Source organism: Oncorhynchus clarkii, chromosome 3 (genome assembly GCF_045791955.1).
Source record: "Oncorhynchus clarkii lewisi isolate Uvic-CL-2024 chromosome 3, UVic_Ocla_1.0, whole genome shotgun sequence".
NCBI classification, from domain to species: domain Eukaryota; kingdom Metazoa; phylum Chordata; class Actinopteri; order Salmoniformes; family Salmonidae; genus Oncorhynchus; species Oncorhynchus clarkii.
This window is the reverse complement of record NC_092149.1, coordinates 27,078,111-27,100,267: the sequence shown is the minus strand read 5'-3', so window position 1 is coordinate 27,100,267 and position 22,157 is coordinate 27,078,111. Positions and strand designations below refer to the sequence as shown.

General features: G+C 45.0%; 1 protein-coding gene across 1 annotated transcript in view; it reads left to right on the top strand.

The window, feature by feature from the left end:
- LOC139392082 (SH3 domain-binding protein 5-like) overlaps window positions 1-22,146 on the top strand; it is a 32,071-nt gene extending 9,925 nt beyond the window's left edge. The window contains exons 4-9 of the mRNA XM_071139795.1: window positions 15,676-15,840; window positions 16,045-16,175; window positions 17,157-17,199; window positions 17,519-17,738; window positions 19,140-19,460; window positions 20,009-22,146. Of these exons, the coding sequence (XP_070995896.1) occupies window positions 15,676-15,840; window positions 16,045-16,175; window positions 17,157-17,199; window positions 17,519-17,738; window positions 19,140-19,460; window positions 20,009-20,226 (1,098 nt within the window). The 3' untranslated portion in view covers window positions 20,227-22,146. The remainder of the gene's footprint in view (window positions 1-15,675; window positions 15,841-16,044; window positions 16,176-17,156; window positions 17,200-17,518; window positions 17,739-19,139; window positions 19,461-20,008) is intronic.
- Window positions 22,147-22,157: the final 11 nt, after the last annotated feature.

The window sequence follows — 22,157 nt, the reverse complement described above, 5'->3', positions numbered from 1 at the left end:
GAGGCTAAGAAATGCATTGCTATTAATTGGAAGGTTGGTCATCCTCCCAGAATGTCACAATGGGTGGCAGAAAGGTCAAGTTATGCATCACTAGATGTGGTTTATTACAAGATGAAGGGTTTACTGTGCATCTTTCACAAGGTCTGGGTGCCTTATATGGAATACTTTATGACAAAAAGGGTCTGTATTGAAAACACAAGATTTGTTTTAGTCGAGCAGTTATTTTTTTCATTGGCACACTGGTCTGATTTGCACTGGTCTCAGTGGAGTAATCCAGGGGCCACTGGGATGGCACGGTCCAGGGATATGGGGATTGGGGCTCAGATGCACAAGGCACGGCTCTCCAGAATGCGCGCTCTCCCGCCATTTTGTGTGTATTCATTGCTACATTACTTCATCGTGTGCCTTGTTTGCTGTGTCTATCAATTCCCCATTACATTTATCACCAGTAGTGGCCTATATTTGACCATTAATTCCAATTATTTCTAATCTGAAGTGTTTGTTTGGTTACGGTAGTTTTTGTTAATGCATTGAATATATTATTATTACAGTCATCTATTGTTCTTATTTTCGGAGTGGATGTGTGAACTCACGACCTATGCTACACTTGTGAGAAACAAGTTTTTATTTCATTCCATTTACGAGTTTTGTCAATTTATTAATCGCTCCTGTCAACGTTGAGTAAGGATGCACACCTGTTTACGCATATAGAAGTAGGACTAGTCTACCTGGCTTGCACACAAATTTAGGCCCATAAATGTTCCTATAATGAGCTGTGGAGCTTCTCCAACATTTTTCTTCACCTCAAACAGCAAGTTAACAAAGTCTGTTTTTACAATCAATTGAGAATGACAATAGTTTCTCAAAGGATTTGAACGATATTTCCAGCTCTCTCCCTTTCGATTAACATTTGACATGAAAGTGAAAAATGTAAAGCTCTGATCCAGTGGAAACGTCATAAAATACCTGATTACTTCATATCACTTTCACAAATGGCCAACAGCTGTGTCTGTCCAGAGCTCACTGCTGCGGGAAACTGAGGGCCCAGAATATTTCATACAATGTTTCAAGTTTGCAGGCACAAGTTTCTGGGTGACACAGTTCATAGTTGATGCAATGTTTCAAGTTCATTGCAGACAGGCCATGCGTAGCCAATGTGATTCATAGGATATTTATTTTATATCAGGATATTTTCTACCTGCAGGCTGCAATGTTTTTATGTGTTGGCTTTATGTACGCTATTTTTACATAGTCAGCAATGCAATAAAAGTTACTTTTAGATTTTCATAATTTTCATTTAGATAGAATGTAAATTAACCACAGATTATTTTGAGAAACAAAGACTTATAAATTTAATTAAACTGTACCATGAAAATGTGCATATAAAAATCAGAACTAGCATGCAGACTGGTAGAAGTGGTAAGATAAATTGGCCATTCAAATAGAAAAGGTTGCTGGTGTAGCCTATTGCCGGCAACTTCAGAAGCGTAATTCTGCGAAGCGGGAGCAGCGGGATTTTTTTTATTCTTTCTTCTGGCTATCTTGATCTCTGGCTCTCTCTTGAATCATTTGTGTGTCTTAGTTATTTAATCAAACAGCCTGCCTAAAGCATCAGACAAGTTCAGTACATATAGTTGATTTTATTAAATCACTTAGGGTGTGTCTATATATAGAAAAATACACGTTTGAAAATTTCAACCAATAAAAGAAAAGACTACTCTTGGTTGACCAAGATTACATTTTTGTCGGTGACAGCACTAGTAGAAATGCATAAAATGAGCTTCAGATGCCCGGGTTATGTCCCCCTCATTCCTAAAACCAAAGTTGCACCCCTGCATCTACTGGCCCAGTTATTTCACTGAAAGCAATGGTATGAAGCCATGATGTGTTGTTCAGGAATTCAATAAGAGTTTGGCACATACTCGAGGGATTGAGACTGAAACTTTAAAAAACAACTCTGTGGCTCTTATTTCCACATTAAGTTGGCAGGCATCTTAATTATGAACAAGTGCAGGACTCGCTTGTCTGTCATACAATGCTGAGCTCTGCAACAAGAAGTCAGTGGGACCTGACTGCAAAGGGCGATTCTAGGGCACTGGTCACACACACACACACACACACACACAGGTCTCATAGGTCGATGGTGTGGTTGGGAGCATTACAAAGCGGTTGAGGTTGAAATGGATCAAAGGTGCGGTAAATGGCTGCCTCTCTGACATGGTTGAGTTAATCAACCTCACAGTGGTGACTGGAGCAGAACCCATCCTAACACGGCAGTCCTGAATCAATTATGCAACATAAACACTCTTCCTCTCTTTCCCTATCTTCCTATTCCTCTATACTCTATCCTCCTCTGTCTTCCTCCTCTCCTATTGCAACGTATCTCCACCTCCATCTTTCCATTCTCCGTCAGTGGGTGAGCATGTACACAACTTTGAACTTGAATCATTGTTTGCCCAGAGGGGTGGAAATTCTCTATCTCTCTGGTTTGTTGAAGTAGCCTACATGAGCAATACATTATCATTTGCTTTAGAAGGCTAATGATAAGGTACACGGGGAGTGGCAGCGCTGTGGAAAAATGCCCTTGACTTTGGTCTAGATACACACACACACACACACACACACACACACACACACACACACACACACACACACACACACACACACACACACACACACACACACACCATAACTCAGGCTTTTACGTAACAAAACAATAGATGGTTACTTACCTTAGATGTTGAGAAGACTTGTATATCCTGAGGTAGTACGTGTCACAAGTTAATGGCTGACTGCCCTTGTAAGTGGATCAGAGACGGCTTGCCGTCGTTTGGGCACCCTGCACTGTATGTTTCCTGAGGGGTCGTTTGGGCACCCTGCACTGTATGTTTCCTGAGGGGTCGTTTGGGCACCCTGCACTGTATGTTTCCTGAGGGGTCGTTTGGGCACCCTGCACTGTATGTTTCCTGAGGGGTCGTTTGGGCACCCTGCACTTTCTTTGACAGCTCCCATTTTTAAAGTGCTGAATCAGCCTCGATTGCTGCAGTCACCAGTAGTGTAAAATGATGAAAAGTGCTTTTCTTATACCTCATGAAATATGTTTAGTTTCCTTCTCGTTCACCTCAGGTTTGAAGAGTGTGACTTGACAAAAGTAGACCAGTCATAATTTGGAATTGGGATTGGAATTTGGTTTACTTTCTTAATTAACTGGAATTGAAACAGAATTGACCCCATCCCTGGTTAGCATTAAACATTGAAGTCCTATTGCCCTTCCCCCTCAGCTGCCCCATCTTGTCTGGGGAGTAGGTACAGCTAGTGGGGGGAAAGGTGGAACAATAGAGAGGAGGAGAATGGTGATGTGTTGTGGCTGGTGGTTTGGGCACAGTTTACCTCCCCCCTCTATCTCGCCCCCTCCCTCTCTCTCGCTCCTGCACGGCCCGTTACCGACAGTGATTACCACGTAGCTGAACTGAAGTGCACAGTCGAGATCGTCTCACCCCCTGCCTGCCTCAGTCATCTAACCGCAGTGTGTCTGGAGGTGGGAAGAACAAAGGAGAGACGGATAATGAGAGAGAGGAGGGGAGATGCCTGAGGTCCAGAACAGAGGAGACCGACTGTGGATATGTCTGTGAGATTAGTTATGAACTGACCGTGATGGCCATAGATTGAACAGATGTGGGGCTTAGTGGTGTCTGGCTGGGGGAGGAAAGCAATGAAAATCCTTCAGGCCTGGAGGAGATCATCCAGTAGATTGGTTGGATTTGGTACAGCTGGAATAGATTCAGACTGGGGGAGAGAGCTGTCTCTAGCTGATGTATGGGATTGTTCTCTGGCTCTGAGTCAAGGGCAGATGGATCACAGCTACAAAGGAGACTCTATAGGTCCCTGCACATCTTTGTCAGAGGCTGGGGGCTCTAATACGTCAACCTGTCACCATAGTGTCCGGGATAAAGCAAAAGGACTGGGAGAGAGTTTGTAGGAATTTATATGGTCATACTGTAAATATTGCATTTTATTACAATTACAACATGCATTCTTGCAGTGCAAGAAGAATGTTGTCATGTCTTTCCCTAGAAAGATACTGGTTGTGGTAGAATAGGGAACCTTGTGCCAGACAGTCTCCTTTACCACCCCAGTAACTCAGTTATAAACCCATGTATTATAGAACAGCCAGTATATCCCTGAGGGTATGGAGATTGGATTAAGACGGTTAGTGTCATTTTGTAATCCTGAAAAGTCAAGAGACCATCTGTGACCTGTCTCTTTCTCTCCTGTGGAGAGAGGTTTTGGCAGGCTTATAGCACTGAGCGGGTGAAGGTCATGGGGGCTAGGATGGGAAGGATGGAGAAGGGGAGCAGAGACAAGGTCATGGCCGTGTGCTGGAGCCATGCTCTGGCCTCCTGGGAGGTGGGACGCCAGCCTATCCTGTGGTGCATGTTGATGCTGGTCAGCCCTGGTTACATCACTGCTTCAGCAAGCAGGACTGGAGCTGTTTTAATAATGGCAGCTCAGCTTGACAATGACTCAATACAGCTGTGTGTGAGCTGTGCATGTGGCTATTGTTCTGGTTGGCTAACTTTTGTGTGTGTGGCTGTCGACAGGGGCAGACTGGGACCTGTAATTAGCCCTATCATTTCTAACTCGCCGGCCCATTTATTTTCTCGAGGCCCCCACACCAGCCCATTTCTTTCCCCATTGTTAGCCAAATAATTATCATTTTGCTCTAAAATCCCAAGTTCGACAGGCCCTCTGGGCTAAAAATGGCATTTCGTGCCGTCCGCCCCTGGGTGTCAACGCTTGCTGTCCAAGCCTGCAGCCATGGAACATTGTATGAGTGTTGCTGAGGAATCCAAGAGGCAGCTGTTCATTACAAGTGGTTCTTCAGCACATTAGACGTGGACTAGAACACTGAAGTTAAACAATGGCTAAGCAACCACCTGGAACAAGTGGCTTGCATCCCCATGTCCACGCCGGAACACGGTTGTCCTTCACTTTGCCTCAGAGAACATTCAGACTGACCTGATTGATCTACAGCTTCTAGGTTGTTGTAGCATCAGGCCATGAAGCATGATGAAGACGAGCTCTCCCTGAGTCATGTGCGGTATAACGACTTCTCCAAGATTAACTCTGTGGGTCTCTGACATATCTAGGCCAGTCACAATTTGTTTGTGTCTCACAGCAAAAGGAACCGTCTCAATCGGGACACAATTAAGGCCAAGGCTTGCGAAGCGTGACTGCAGAGATGCATGTTTACTATCTGACTGTAAATCAATGACCTCCCATTGAAAAGGCCCTTTTCACCCCATCTCACTCCCTTTTCACCAAGATTAATTGCCCTGCTTAACTGGGGAGATTAAATCAGTTAATTCTCTTGGAAAATAGCTGTGTGTCTGTGTTCTCTTCTGAAAGCTGATACTATTCCAGTGTTGATAGCCTATGCTGAGGAATGTTTAGCTGAAACGCTCTGGTCTTTGAAGTGTTGGCACGTCTTGTCAAATTTCTGCTGTGAAGATTATAGGAAGGCTTTATATTTCAAAGCTTCTCTTACATGCGTGCAGCCATGGAAGGCAAGCGTGAATATGTAGCAACGAGATGTTTATCTGAACATGTGCCGGTTAACCAAATTAATACTCTGTTAGGGCTCCGAAGAGCGCAAGCTCTGAATAATTTAAAGGCTGTGTCGAGCGGGATACGATTTTCTTATGCCCAAAGAGAAAGCATAGTCTTTTTTTATAAAGTTCCACTTTACTTACACTTGCATATGCACGCGTTGGTGCTTGTTTGATTCACATTTACAGAGCCCTACTGATTTAAAATATGAGTAGGGCTGTAATTATTTGATCAATTATTTTCCTGTATTTGAGTTACTATAGATATGGGTTGATATGTAATAAACATGAGAGAAATGGAAAAAGTTAACCATGAGTGTTTAAGTACCATATTTAATGAAGCAGTTTGGTGGCTGTTTATCATCATCTGATGTAACTATGTACTGATGATCTTACCTTTGACCTGTGTCAAATGTCTGCCAAGTGTTGAATGTTGTGTAAAATTTGACTCCCGACTGGATTCGAGGACACCCTGATAGTGTTTCTGTGACACTGTGATTCTGTAGCATCTGATGTTGTGACTTCCTACAAGCCTCCTGGTGTTTACAGAACATTCGGTGCTGTGTGATTAATGTAGTTTGACATTTTCTCTGCTCCTATTCTGGAGGCGTCTCCCTGTAATTGATTTGATCAATGTCTGCTGTCCATTTTGTTCACCTGGAAATCCCTGTTACCTATGATTTGTCTGTGTGATGGAGAGAAGTGGTAGACCTTATGATCTATTTACACAGACAGAAACTGCAGCAGAAATGCAGAACTGATGTGGTATGAACATCTTTCTAGAGGTCAAATATACACCGGTGGAAAGTTTGTAACCGCAGTCCTTTACAGTCCTTAGAGAGGACAGTGAATAACAACACAATACTTAATTGGAATGTGCTGAATAAATAGACTAATGCCTCCACTTCCATCCTTCTCCCCGCCTCCGTAATAATCCATCTCTCTCTCCCTCTTCCCTCCTGTCGTGAGTTCCTGAGAGGCCCAGCTTTGAAAGGTGGCTGAGAAATTATGCTCAAGTCTTTTTAAAATTTTAACACCATCACTGTGCAGCTGAAAATGAAGGGTAAAGATGGGATGAGTAAACTGAAAAGAATAGAATGATGGATCACGGTGGCAGCAGGACTGAATTGGTGATGGAGGAGAAGAGTAGGCAGAGGAGAGATGGATTAAGGAGAAGGGCTGGGTTGCCAATCATTTATAGAGGAGCAGGTGTACAGCAGTAGGCCTGCTGTGAGAAGTCTCTCTGTTGGCATTCAGTTTATCTGCAGTATACAGTAGGAACAGAACACTACTAAATACTAATAAATGTACTTATATATTTATGAAGTGCATTCGGAATGTATTCATACCCCTTGACTTTTTCCACATTTTGTTACGTTACAGCCTTATTCTAAAATTGATTCAATTGTTTTCTCCCCCCTCAGTCTACACACAATACCCCATAATGACAAAACAAAAACAGCAGTATTTTTTGTGTGTGCAAATGTATAAAAAAAATAATAATATCATATTTACATAACTATTCAGACCCTTTACTCAGTACTTTGTTGCATTACCTTTGGCAGTGATTACAGCCTTGAGTATTCTTGGGTATGACGCTACAAACTTGGCACACCTGTATTCGGGGAGTTTTTTTTCTCTGCAGATCCTCTCAAGCTCTGTCAGGTTGGATGGGGAGCTTCGCTTCACAGCTATTTTCAGGTCTTTCCAAAGATGTTTGATCGGGTTCATGTCCGGGCTCTGGCTGGGCCCCTCAAGTACATTCAGAAACTTGTCCCGGAACCACTCCTGCGTTGTCTTGGCTGTGTGCTTAGGGTTGTTGTCCTGTTGGAAGGTGAACCTTCACCCCCAGTCTGAGGTCCTGAACGCTCTGGAGCAGGTTTTCATCAAGGATCTCTCTGTACTTTGATCCGTTCTTATTTTCCTCTTTCCTGACTAGTCTCTCAGTCCCTGCCACTGAAGTGGTGGCATAATGCTGCCACCACCATGCTTCACCGTAGGGATGGTGCCAGGTGTCCTCCATATGTGACGCTTGGCATTCAGTCCAAAGAGTTGGTTTCATCAGACCAGAGAGTCAGAATATAATGATGTAATTACGTGGGGAAGGTCTTCATGGGTTCTCCACGTGGCCCGTTCAGGCTGCTCAATGACGCACTTCTCCGGCGCAATTCTCTGGTTGTCCTCACGATTTCAGTGTCCTTTTGGCTTAAGAGTCTGTTCCCTTGCCCTTGTTCTGGAAGGGCTCTTCTGAGGACAGACCGCTCTGTAGCTCAGAGCTCACAACGTAGGAATGAAACAGTGTAGATACCACGATTCGATGGGAGGTGGAGGCTAGGTGGTTCGACTTGAATTCACCCGCTTAGACACAGCTACTCATCCGTAGCTTGGGTAGAAAAATATTTCTTTGTCTTCAAACTTGTTTTGGGTTTGTTGACTTTTTTAGACCTCGGCTGCAGCTTGGGTCACGTAGTCTCCTCTGTAAATTCTTCACGCACAGGTTTTATACCCTCGGGTCAGAAGTGGGCGTAACCGCCTTTAGGGCAATTCTCTGGGCATACCTAGTTAAGAGGCAATGTCTAGACTTTACTCAAATCCAATTTTAGACAACTAACTTCACATTTCATCTTTACCAAAACATTCTCTTTGATTTGGACATTTTCCATACAACGTACAATGTATAAACATCAAACATATACTAGGTAAACTGTTGACGTTACAATGTTTTCGTAATAACGCCATCTATTAACCTTTTAATAACAAAACAAAAATGACATACATTTTCATATTCCATCCATCGTCATGACCACCATTGTGGCTGACGGAAACCATTGTTCCAAAGTCCCTTTATTTCATGTTTAATGTTCTGGGGCTGGTTCTTCATAGTAACAGAACAAAGGAATTTGTCTGTGGCCTGAGATTTACCAGGGGCGTGAGGGGTCATAAAACCCCCACATCTTCAGACCCCTAGATCTCTCCTCCTCTGTTGGGGTTGAGAGATAATCCGTAGGATTGTGGTCTCCTGTAACCTGACCTGATCAGGACAGTTATGACAAATGGAAACAGGATGCACCTGAGCTAAATTTCAAGTCTCATAGCAAAGGGACTTAATACTTATGTAAATAATGTAGACAGACAGACAGGGTATCTGTTTTTAATAAATTTGTAAAACGTTCTAAAACCTTTTCGCTTTGACATTATGGGGCATTGTGTGTAGATTGATGAGGAAAGACATGTACAGTGGGGCAAAAAAAGTATTTAGTCAGCCACCAATTGTGCAAGTTCTCCCACTTAAAAAGATGAGCTAGGCCTGTAATTTTCATCATAGGTACACTTCAACTATGACATACAAAATGAGGGGGAAAAATCCTGAAAATCACATTGTAGGATTTTTAATGAATTTATTTGCAAATTATGGTGGGAAAAATCTTGCTTGTTTGTAGGTGACCAAATACTTATTTTCCACCATAATCTGCAAATAAATTCATAAAAAATCCTACAATGTGATTTTCTGGATTTTTTTTTTCTCATTTTGTCTGTCATAGTTGAAGTGTACCTATGATGAAAATTACAGGCCTCTCTCATCTTTTTAAGTGGGAGAACTTGCACAATTGGTGGCTGACTAAATACTTTTTTGCCCCACTGTATTTAATCCATTTTAGAATAAGGCTGTAACGTAAAAATAAAAATGTGGAAATGTCTGAATACTTTCCGAATGAACTGTAAGTGTGCCACTAAGTAGCCTGCTATCTAGGAGTGGTTCCTGCTGAAGTAAAATAAAGACAGAGATGGATGCACAAAGAACATCGTGCTGTACAGTATTATGCTTCAATGCAGTATTATTTCTATGAACTGAGTTAGCCATTAGACTTTGTCTGATGAATAGTCCTTTCTCCAGAGATCATTCCTTGTACATTATATTAAGTGGACAACACAGGATGCACATAGGGAGTTCCTGGGAGTGGGCCATGTTTTCTCAGCATGTACACTGCTTGTTGGGGTTAGTGGGAAAACAACTATGCAGAATAATTTTATAGTAGATCACTGAATGTGCTTACGGAGCGAGGGAGAAAGAGGGAGAGACTTGTCCGAATGAGAGCATGTGTATGTTGCAATTCTCATGAACAACACGGCAAACCATTTTGTGAACGTGAGGCCCCGGTTGAATTCCTAGGCATTCAAACTCATGACTCATCCATACAGTGAAGTGATAGACACTGGTTAGCATGTGGTTGGACCCAACTCTCTATGTGCACGCCAAGCCCATCCATGTCATGAGAAGGTCTGTGAATGGGTTGTGTGATCACCACAAGGCATTTGGAAGGCTAATTAAATTACCATAGTAGGGAATGGGATGTTGTCTAAATCAATGGAATATCTTGGCTTGCAGATCCTTGTCTAGTAGAGTCTTGGCGTATACCACATACTGCTCCATAGGTCATGATGAGAGCAGGAAACAATGATCACTTCATTTCACTTGTTTTCTTTACGGTGACTCGATGTGTTCCTCACTTAAATTAGTTCAGCAGAATCTCTAGTCACATGAGATCCTGTTGGAATTCTCCTCTGCTGTGACTTATTCATAAGTTGCTTGCAGCGAAGGAGACATGTCAGTGTAGATCTACCTTCACTTCCTCCCAAACTAGTCAGGCTACTGTAACTGAACAAAAGTTCAGTTGGGATTTAGTTTTTGGCAGTTCAGAAATGTTTTATCCTCCTTACTGTAAAACGTTGGAATGATATTTAACCTCTACAGGAAATGTACCCACGGACACACACTCATGCCCACACAGATACAGTAAATCACCCTCCCTTGACCCGCTATTGGTGGGTTTGGGGCAAAGTGTTGAGTCAACGCTTTACTAGTACCCACAGAGCAGAGAGGGGTTTAGGGTATTAGTTCTAGCTACAGGGGGGTTCTGTCAGTTACTATGACTGACAGAGCAGAGAGGGGTTTAGGGTATTAGTTCTAGCTACAGCAGGGTTCTGTCAGTTACTATGACTGACAGATCAGAGAGGGGTTTAGGGTATTAGTTCTAGTTACAGGGGGGTTCTGTCAGTTACTATGACTGACAGATCAGAGAGGGGTTTAGGGTATTAGTTCTAGCTACAGGGGGTTTCTGTCAGTTACTATGACTGACAGAGCAGAGAGGGGTTTAGGGTATTAGTTCTAGCTACAGGGGGGTTCTGTCGCTTTACTAGTACCCACAGATCAGAGAGGGGTTTAGGGTATTAGTTCTAGCTACAGGGGGGTTCTGTCAGTTACTATGACTGACAGAGCAGAGAGGGGTTTAGGGTATTAGTTCTAGCTACAGGGGGGTTCTGTCAGTTACTATGACTGACAGAGCAGAGAGGGGTTTAGGGTATTAGTTCTAGTTACAGGGGGGTTCTGTCAGTTACTATGACTGACAGATCAGAGAGGGGTTTAGGGTATTAGTTCTAGCTACAGGGGGTTTCTGTCAGTTACTATGACTGACAGAGCAGAGAGGGGTTTGGGGTATTAGTTCTAGCTACAGGGGGGTTCTGTCAGTTGCTATGACTGACAGATCAGAGAGGGGTTTAGGGTATTAGTTCTAGCTACAGGGGGTTTCTGTCAGTTACTATGACTGACAGATCAGAGAGGGGTTTAGGGTATTAGTTCTAGCTACAGGGGGGTTCTGTCAGTTACTATGACTGACGGAGCAGAGAGGGGTTTAGGGTATTAGTTCTAGCTACAGGGGGGTTCTGTCAGTTACTATGACTGACAGAGCAGAGAGGGGTTTAGGGTATTAGTTCTAGTTACAGGGGGGTTCTGTCAGTTACTATGACTGACAGATCAGAGAGGGGTTTAGGGTATTAGTTCTAGCTACAGGGGGTTTCTGTCAGTTACTATGACTGACAGAGCAGAGAGGGGTTTAGGGTATTAGTTCTAGCTACAGGGGGTTTCTGTCAGTTACTATGACTGACAGAGCAGAGAGGGGTTTAGGGTATTAGTTCTAGCTACAGGGGGGTTCTGTCGCTTTACTAGTACCCACAGAGCAGAGAGGGGTTTAGGGTATTAGTTCTAGCTACAGGGGGTTTCTGTCAGTTACTATGACTGACAGAGCAGAGAGGGGTTTAGGGTATTAGTTCTAGCTACAGGGGGTTTCTGTCAGTTACTATGACTGACAGAGCAGAGAGGGGTTTAGGGTATTCGTTCTAGCTACAGGGGGGTTCTGTCAGTTACTATGACTGACAGAGCAGAGAGGGGTTTAGGGTATTAGTTCTAGCTACAGGGGGGTTCTGTCAGTTACTATGACTGACAGAGCAGAGAGGGGTTTAGGGTATTAGTTCTAGCTACAGGGGGGTTATGTTGCTTTACTAGTACCCACAGAGCAGAGAGGGGTTTAGGGTATTAGTTCTAGTTACAGGGGGGTTCTGTCAGTTACTATGACTGACAGAGCAGAGAGGGGTTTAGGGTATTAGTTCTAGCTACAGGGGGGTTCTGTTGCTTTACTAGTACCCACAGATCAGAGAGGGGTTTAGGGTATTAGTTCTAGCTACAGGGGGTTTCTGTCAGTTACTATGACTGACAGAGCAGAGAGGGGTTTGGGGTATTAGTTCTAGCTACAGGGGGTTTCTGTCAGTTACTATGACTGACAGAGCAGAGAGGGGTTTAGGGTATTCGTTCTAGCTACAGGGGGGTTCTGTCAGTTACTATGACTGACAGAGCAGAGAGGGGTTTAGGGTATTCGTTCTAGCTACAGGGGGGTTCTGTCAGTTACTATGACTGACAGAGCAGAGAGGGGTTTAGGGTATTAGTTCTAGCTACAGGGGGGTTCTGTTGCTTTACTAGTACCCACAGAGCAGAGAGGGGTTTAGGGTATTAGTTCTAGTTACAGGGGGGTTCTGTCAGTTACTATGACTGACAGAGCAGAGAGGGGTTTAGGGTATTAGTTCTAGCTACAGGGGGGGTTCTGTTGCTTTACTAGTACCCACAGATCAGAGAGGGGTTTAGGGTATTAGTTCTAGCTACAGGGGGTTTCTGTCAGTTACTATGACTGACAGAGCAGAGAGGGGTTTAGGGTATTAGTTCTAGCTACAGGGGGGTTCTGTCAGTTACTATGACTGACAGAGCAGAGAGGGGTTTAGGGTATTAGTTCTAGCTACAGGGGGGTTCTGTCGCTTTACTATTACCCACAGAGCAGACAGGGGTTAGGGTTCTAGTTCCTGGGGGGTTCTGTCGCTTTACTAGTACCCACAGATCAGAGAGGGGTTTAGGATATTAGTTCTAGTTACAGGGGGGTTCTGTCAGTTACTATGACTGACAGAGCAGAGAGGGGTTTAGGGTATTAGTTCTAGCTACAGGGGGGTTATGTTGCTTTACTAGTACCCACAGATCAGAGAGGGGTTTAGGGTATTAGTTCTTGCTACAGGGGGGTTCTGTTGCTTTACTAGTACCCACAGATCAGAGAGGGGTTTAGGGTATTCGTTCTAGCTACAGGGGGGTTCTGTCAGTTACTATGACTGACAGATCAGAGAGGGGTTTAGGGTATTAGTTCTAGCTACAGGGGGGTTCTGTCAGTTACTATGACTGACAGAGCAGAGAGGGGTTTGGGGTATTAGTTCTAGCTACAGGGGGTTTCTGTCAGTTACTATGACTGACAGAGCAGAGAGGGGTTTGGGGTATTAGTTCTAGCTACAGGGGGGTTCTGTCAGTTGCTATGACTGACAGATCAGAGAGGGGTTTAGGGTATTAGTTCTAGCTACAGGGGGTTTCTGTCAGTTACTATGACTGACAGAGCAGAGAGGGGTTTGGGGTATTAGTTCTAGCTACAGGGGGTTTCTGTCAGTTACTATGACTGACAGAGCAGAGAGGGGTTTGGGGTATTAGTTCTAGCTACAGGGGGGTTCTGTCAGTTGCTATGACTGACAGATCAGAGAGGGGTTTAGGGTATTAGTTCTAGCTACAGGGGGTTTCTGTCAGTTACTATGACTGACAGAGCAGAGAGGGGTTTGGGGTATTAGTTCTAGCTACAGGGGGGTTCTGTCAGTTGCTATGACTGACAGATCAGAGAGGGGTTTAGGGTATTAGTTCTAGCTACAGGGGGGTTCTGTTGCTTTACTAGTACCCACAGAGCAGAGAGGGGTTTAGGGTATTAGTTCTAGCTACAGGGAGTTTCTGTCAGTTGCTATGACTGACAGATTAGAGAGGAAAATTGGATAAATGAGAAAAGGATTAGCTTTGCAGCAATGCAACACACACACAGAAAGTCTAAGCCTAAGCTTCTACTTTGTACTGTACCTCAGCGTAACTGAGGCTGGAGGAGGGAACTGTTTTGGAGTTTATCCATTACTATGTGACCCGGTTGGGCTAAAATAAGGACAGAGAGTAAAGGGGTAATACTTGTATGTTCTCTCTGGCAGCAGTCTACGATGTTTTGGTGGACCTCAGAACAGAACATTCAGAGTGGGTAGGGAGGGATGGGTTGACATAAAGCTGGATGTTACTGAGACCTTCTGATAGAACCAATAGATAAAAATAGTTACTGAGACCTTCTGATAGAACCAATAGATACCAATAGGAAAACAAGATGTGGAGCCTTGTTTTATACACACAGGCAGACAGACAGGCAGACAGACAGGCAGGCAGACAGACAGACAGGCAGACAGGCAGGCAGACAGGCAGACAGGCAGGCAGACAGACAGACAGGCAGGCAGGCAGACAGACAGATAGGCAGGCAGGCAGGCAGGCAGACAGGCAGGCAGACAGACAGACAGATAGGCAGGCAGGCAGATAGGCAGGCAGACAGGCAGGCAGGCAGGCAGACAGGCAGACAGACAGGCAGACAGGCAGGCAGACAGACAGATAGACAGACAGATAGGCAGGCAGGCAGACAGGCAGGCAGGCAGACAGACAGGCAGGCAGACAGGCAGGCAGGCAGGCAGGCAGACAGGCAGGCAGGCAGACAGATAGGCAGGCAGACAGGCAGGCAGGCAGGCAGGCAGGCAGGCAGGCAGACAGACAGGCAGGCAGGCAGACAGACAGACAGATAGGCAGGCAGGCAGGCAGACAGACACGCACACACGCACAGACATCTGTGCACACAGACACGCGCAGACACAGACGCACACAGACGCACACAGACACGCGCACACGCACAGACACACGCTGCAGGCACAGCAGACACAGATGCACACAGACACGCGCACACGCACAGACACACATGCGCACAGACACACGCTGCAGGCACAGGCACAGCCGCGCGCACAGACACAGGCACAGCCGCGCACACAGACACAGACACACAGGTGACGTGTTTGACAATAACTCTATTAGCTGTGAGGTCTTTGAGCCCTAAATCTCTTCCCCTGCTGTATACAGTAAGTGTCAAATGAGACGATGCAGGTATACTTTGCTTATACAACCATATGTCATGCCGTCATGACCTTTGTGTTTTCTCAGAAATTAGTCCTTTTGATGTTAGGAACATCTTATGTACAAGACAGTTTGGCGTGTTTCCATAGTCAGTCACAAGGACCTTTAGTGGCTTGTTTGTTATTTCGCCTAGTTGCTATTTTTCATGCTGACTCAACAGCTGATTTGGTTTATTCCTGTCAATGTTTGAGCTAAAAGTTTTGTGTCTCTTGTTTTTAAAAACAGCATTTTATAAGAAGTGCTTACATTGTAGTTATATAGAGACACTAGATATAGTAATTTCTTGACTGAAAAGCCCATTGTTAATTTCCTGTGAGAGGAAAGTGTTCTCTTGAGGTGTATAGATCAAGGATTTGGCCTAGTATGGACATTGGCCAGCTGCCAGTAGGTCAGGGGTTCAACCCCTATGGCCAGACATGGCCCACATAATATTTTATGGCGACAGATAACTTGGCTGGCGACAGAGTGTCATGATCTCTTGCGGTGCCCGTCTGGTGGGCTGTCACTCTACCCGTTGCCCAGGCCCAGCTAGAGACCCAGTCATGAAGTATGTCTGGTAGGGTCTCATCCCATCTGTTGTGCAGATGATTCTGGAGGAGACCCAGTGAAGGTCTGGTTCTGTGGCTGATCTCAGTGCATATCTGCCATGTTGTCTCTCTACCCATTGCCCAGGCTCAGCTGGAGGCCCAGAGAGCCACCCAGGACTTCCAGAGGGCCACGGAGGTGCTGCGTGCGGCCAAGGAGACCATCGCCCTGGCAGAGCAGAGGCTCCTGGAGGAGGACACCAGGCAGTTTGACTCAGCCTGGCAGGAGATGCTCAACCACGCCACCCAGAGGGTGAGTACCGTACTGCACGGAGGGGGAGGAGGGAATGGGGTGCTGCGAATTGCATTAGTGCAACATGACTGTCTGTCAAACCTACATTTGACACCTGAATGTTACTATTCAAATGTGGATGGAAATTGATGCTTCGCAAGTTAGGAAGTCACATTGTCACATTTCCGTGTAGTTGCGAGACTGAGTTCTGATTGGCTGTTGCAGGTGATGGAGGCGGAGCATACAAAGACGCGGAGTGAGCTGGTGCACAAGGAGACGGCAGCCAAGTACACGGCAGCCATGGGTCGCATGAAACAGCTGGAGAAGAAACTCAAACGCACCATCAACAAGTCCAAGTGAGTCCCATATGACTGTGTTGCGACCACAACCCAACTACACTGTAGTTAAAAGACTGAGAAGTCAAAGTGAACCTGATACAACCACTGCATCAATTACCAAATGGTCTGCGACTCACACATTCACACATCCATGTTTATTTGTCGACAGTGACCTTTTCCAAGACATTGATCTTTCATGGAGGAGATTTTTCAGTAGCTTGAAAAAGGTCAACTTGAACAAAATAAATGAATATAAATGTGCAAAACGTAAATGTGCGTGCAACAGTGGAGGCTGTTGAGGGGAGGACGGCTCATAATAATGTCTGGAAAGAAATGAACGGAATGGCACCAAACACATGGAACCCATGTATGTAATGTATTTGATACCATTACACTTATTCCTCGAGACTGTCCTCCCCAATTAAGGGGCCGCCAAACTCCTGTGGCGTGCAAGTGTCCTTTTCAACCTCTGATGATGAAGTAGTGGCTGTTTTTGTTCCTAGCAGCACAAAGAGAGACACTGTGGTGGTGTTCTGGTTAGTATATACTGTCAGGTTTTTACTAAACTCCATAGACTGGAGGTCTGTGTTGGGGAGGGAGTGTACAGTGTAGAGGAGTTTCCCTGCTGTGACTGAGGCTGTTGACAATTACATATAGTCTTAAAAAGCTTCCTTGTCTCCTTTCCGTCATCACCACAGATCATGTACTTGATGTGTGTAATTAGTATGGTTGAAACCTATTTAGTGTCATGAAGATGAGATGAGAAAAGAGACCGTTTTAGAGTGTTGGGACTGAGCCTGTCTTGCTCTGTGTTGCCTCAGCTCTCTGTCTAATCCTTTCTCCATGGTTAGCTCATCTAATGTGATAACCCTATATCTCACCCTGTTGCCTTGGTGATATGTACACAGCTGTTCTGAGTTGTCATTGCCTCTAATCTTTCTCCTTCCCTCTTTTTTCCCCCTTTTCCCGCTCTCTTTTTGATTGACATCTCTCCCGCAGACCTTACTTTGAGTTGAAGGCAAAGTACTACCTACAGCTTGAGGTATGTGTGCACTACACTACACTATACTACACTACACTACACTACACTGGAATTTGCCTGCCTTTATCGACCTTTTTAAAGGTCTTTTAGATTTTAGGAGTCTTACTGTCTTGTTATTGTGGACTCTGCACTGTGGTTAGATCTTTACTGATGTGACCTAGGTCAATAAACTTTGACCTTGAACATATTGCCATGTCATCTCAGGTCTAAACCATTTATGGCAATGATGGTTTCTCCTTCTGCCTTTGCGTGAGTGTGTGTACTTAACTGTGTATAGCAAGCTAATGCTAACAATGACTCCCTTTCTGTCTGTCTGTAGCACCTAAAGAAGAACGTGGATGAGTTGCAGGCCAAGCTGAGCCAGGCTAAAGAAGGGTACAAGACGGCTCTGAGAAACCTGGAGATGATCTCAGACGAGATCCACGAACGCCGACGCAACTCTGCCATGGGCCCCCGGGGCCGGGGCGTGGGCGCCGATGGCGACAGTGTCGCAGTGGATGACATTGCCAGCTTCAAGATGGAGTCAGATGGCATCTCCAGTGAGTACACTTACAGTGCATGATGTTCTGGTCATTTCATTTCTGTGCTTGAAAACTGCAGAAACTGTTCTTGGATCAGCTGTCCTACATAGTGAGGCTAAACAGCCAGCCTTGCCTACTTTTCACTAGTAGTTGGGTATGGCACATAAACACATACACACCCTGTTGACTCTCCTTCTGACTTGTTCTTCGAAACCTTCGTAGGAATTCCTAGAAAACGTCATCATTGACATTGTGCAGGGAGGTCTTAATAATGTCTATTCTTTGAAAACGTCAAGATGATGTCCGGGCTCCTGAGAGGGTTGCCTGTTTTCTTGGAATGTTTTCCTAGAATTGGAACATTAAAGGCGCACAGGATGTTTGGAGTTGACTTTAATGAAAGTGAAGCACTGCCCTGCGTTGGTGTCTAAATAATGTACAATACATGCTAAATGTATGTAAATAATGTACAATACATGCTAAATGTATGTAAATAATGTACAATACATGCTAAATGTGCTCTTTTGAAGTCTGTTAATTACATTTTCTTTCAAAGGAAATTCCTGTTTAATTTAAAATGCCTGTATTGACTTTGCAGAAGATCCCATGATATGTCAACTAGCCTAGAGACAGCGTTACTGTTTAAGCTCCTATGGTTAAGGTTAGGACTTGACTATTGACAGCTGATCCTGAATCAGTTAAGTGCTGAAGATACACACTGTGATGACATTGAAGCTGAACTGTAGTCAGACGAAGACCGTGGATGTTCACAGCAGTGTGTGTCACTCACTGATCCATCTCCCATTGTGCTGCATTATGGGCTGCGGGATGATGTTTCCATGGCAACCTCAGAGCCCTACTGCTGGCTGACCCACTTAGCCGCCATTGGCTAAGGTTATTGCTGTTGCACGTTAACCCACATAAACAGTAATATGCTGTGTCTGTTTCAAACTCTCCAATGGCAGTAAACAAAAGAATCAGCGATTGCCCATAGTTCAAGGTCATAAAAACATTCCTTCATTCATTCAGTCGCCATCCATGTTGGAATTTGTGACTTTTGACCCCTACACGGGAAATGGATCTCATATTAGTCTTGAAGTGCTGTATGTCTCTACACTCCCACTTTCAGTGTAAAGTATGTGTCTGCAGTATTTCAAGGAGTCTCTCTCCCCCTTCTACCCACCATCTGTCTCCCTCGTTTGCTTTTTCTTCCTACTCCCTTTCTCTACGTTCCTTACCCTTGCCCTCTCTCTCCCTCCCCTTTTCACCTAAACCCCTTCACACTCAATCTCCAGCTTCCTGTTTGCTCTTTGGAGAATTTGGATTTTGTGGATGCCACATTGATGCTCGGCATGTACACTCAGTTGTACAGTAAAGGCTTGTTACATCTCAACCACTCTTCCCCTCTCTCTGTCTCTGCAGTGACGTCCGAGTCGTTTGAGGATGAGACCTGCAGCAGCAGTGCCATGTCAGAGGAGGACTCAGAGACCCGCTCCACCTGCAGCCTGGTCTCCTCCTCCCACTCCCCCAACAGCCTCCAGGACCTCCCCTCGCCCTGTCCCTTTGCCAGCTCTTCCTCGCCCTGCCCCTCCTCCTCCTCTTCTCCTGCTCCCTCCTCACGCCCCTGCAGTCTGGACCTTCCCAGCCCAGTCTCGCTGTCTGACTTTGGCCTCATCTCTCCTGTCCTGGGACCACGCAGCGAGTGTAGCGGGGCGTCATCACCTGAGTGTGACCTGGAGAGAGGTGTGTGTGTGTGTGTGTGTGTGTGTGTGTGTGTGTGCGTGGGCCAAAAAAGTAAAAAAGGAGAGCTGGGTTTAGAGCGTGTATTTGCATACTGTATGAGGTAGTGTGTACATATGCAGACAAGTGAAAAAGGAGAGAGATTGATGTTGTGTGTGTGTTTATTTTCAGTAAGACATATTGTCTTCTGCTTCCTGTCTGACTTGCACCTGAGCCAGAGGAGAGACCTATTAGTCATAGTGACAGCTAGCCTAGTGCTTAGGCCAGAGCAGGTGAAGAGGCACAGGTTAGCAGTACTGCTGGGGAATACATCCTAATCTCCACTGGGTCCCTAAGAGCCTGCAGAAGGTTTTGGACCAGTGAGAAAGGGTAACAGAGGGAACTTTTAGAAAAATACTTGGGTATGACAGTCTACGGGTGTGTGTGCAGGGCTTCCTACACACAAAGGATATTCATTACTGTTTACGTGAGTTTTTTGGGGGGGGGCTCCCAATATACTTTATCTATCTCGATCACCAGGCTCACACAACATACCTCTCTGTGTGTTTCAGGTGACCGAGCAGAGGGAGCGGAGGGTGAGCTGGACAATACTGTAAACAACAACGGCACCACCGTCCCAAACACCAAGAAGACCACGGGCCTGGAGGGCCGCCTCAGCTTCCTGTCTCTTCGACGCTCGCGCAACGACAGCACCAAGAACGCCAAGCGCGAACGCCAAAGCCGTTCCCAGACCCCCACCCAAACTGTGGTTCTGATCAACGGGGTGTGATGAGGAAAGCTAATCCACAAGCTAACCCCATCACCGGCTTTGTGTGCCAACGTGCTGTATTGCCAGTAACCACACACACATTCCATTCTACCCCATGAACTAATACTGGCTAAGTAAACAGAAAGTGGCTCAGTATGAGATACTATGAACTAAATGGTCAGTGTATATACAGTTCATATGGATTATGATGAGAAGAGACTTAAGACCCAACCCAGGGTGAGTGATGTCATGAAACCACCACTTCCTATAGAAAGGACCTTTCACCCTTTGACCTCCCTCCCATAGCGTTGAGACCTCAGTCAGATTGGCTTCCCATAATTCCCTACTGTACTCCACACACATGAAGGACAGTGCTGGCTAACATCCTATGGGTGGGGGCCCATGGTATATGAGGGGAAATGGGACAAAGTGTTTTTTTTACTGTGATATTCTCCCTGAGAGGGAGCTGCACTTCTAGACAAGATGTGATTCTATTGTTGGTAAATGAAAGAATGCACTCCTAGCTTCGACTATTAAAAATGGGGATTATTTATAAAACCTGATGTCTCAGTGAATGTGCCACCTGTTTTACCATTACAGAAATTTGTCAAATACAAAACATTGATAGCAATATGTGTTATGCTTTTGTAAAAGAAGAGCACGCATGAGGCCAAGATTTAAAGTCAAGATTTCTAAAAATAAATAAGTACATTTATGGAGTTGAAGTTTTGTGAATAACCCTCATAACTTGTAATATTACTCTGCTATATCCTCTCTCAGATACTTGACATGTGAATACTCTCACCATTATGTAATCCTGTGTACGGCATATAGAGCCTATGGCAACTGCTTTGTTACCATGGAGACGTAACACCCCCCTGGCTGGTATCTCTTCGGACAGCCTGTGCATTTGTCCAATAGGGGTCTTCAGAATTGGACTTAAAATAACTGTATTCTATTGCACAACTAATTTCCCTGTGAGCTAACTGTGAATCCATCTCACCTGCAGTACACATAAAGCTGGACTTGGAATCTGATTGAACGAGAGTATAATAATTGTGTGGGGTGAGGCTACAGTAGATATACCCTCCCCTCTTTGCTCCCTCCATCCTGTGGTTCTTCGGTGCCAGGAAAATGGGCCTCCAGACACTGTCACCCCCTCTAGCCCTCCTTCCATCCATCTCCCTGTCATGGCATCCCCAATGGCCCGGTACTGGGGGACAACATCCACCCACGGACGGTAACACTAAGAACTGAGCAATAGCGCACGGACAGAACTTTTGATAACCATATCTGCCCATGGACACGTTCATATAGAGTTCTCTGTAACGGAATGCAAATGGCCAGCCTGGTAATTCTCAGAATCTGAGGATGGTTTTGTCTTGGACCAATCTTGAGGATAAAGTGAAACTAGATGACTGAATGAAACTGATGGTGAAGAATGATGAGGCCTTTTGTGGAAACTGACAGAATAATTGATAAAGAGTGTTGTGATTTCTGATGGACAGTATCAGCTACAGTAAGTTGTAGATCCATATTGGCTAAAGTGGCACACAGTAGACTGTCAATGTTTGTGAGGCCTAGTCGTCTGTCTCAAATAGTGTTAAATTGTCTTCCTCTCCTGGTCTCCTTATGCTCCATGGCCACATGGGAAAGGTATTTGGTCACTGAGTTATGAGAAAAGCAAGATATTGCACAAGCGTATGCAGTCTATTTGTTATTGTGAACGCTCCAGTCTATGTATGTAGTGTACGTGTACAAATGTAATGTATCGATGTTTATCTCTGTCACCCTCCGCTGTGGAATATAAGGATATGACCATGAACAGTCCCTGTCATAGCCGTTTTCTTCCATTATGTTAAGAGTAACTTTCCATTGTGTCTCCAGTTTATGTGCCTGTTTTCTGAAAATAATCCAATAAACTGATGTTCACTGCAGTAAGCCTTTGTTCA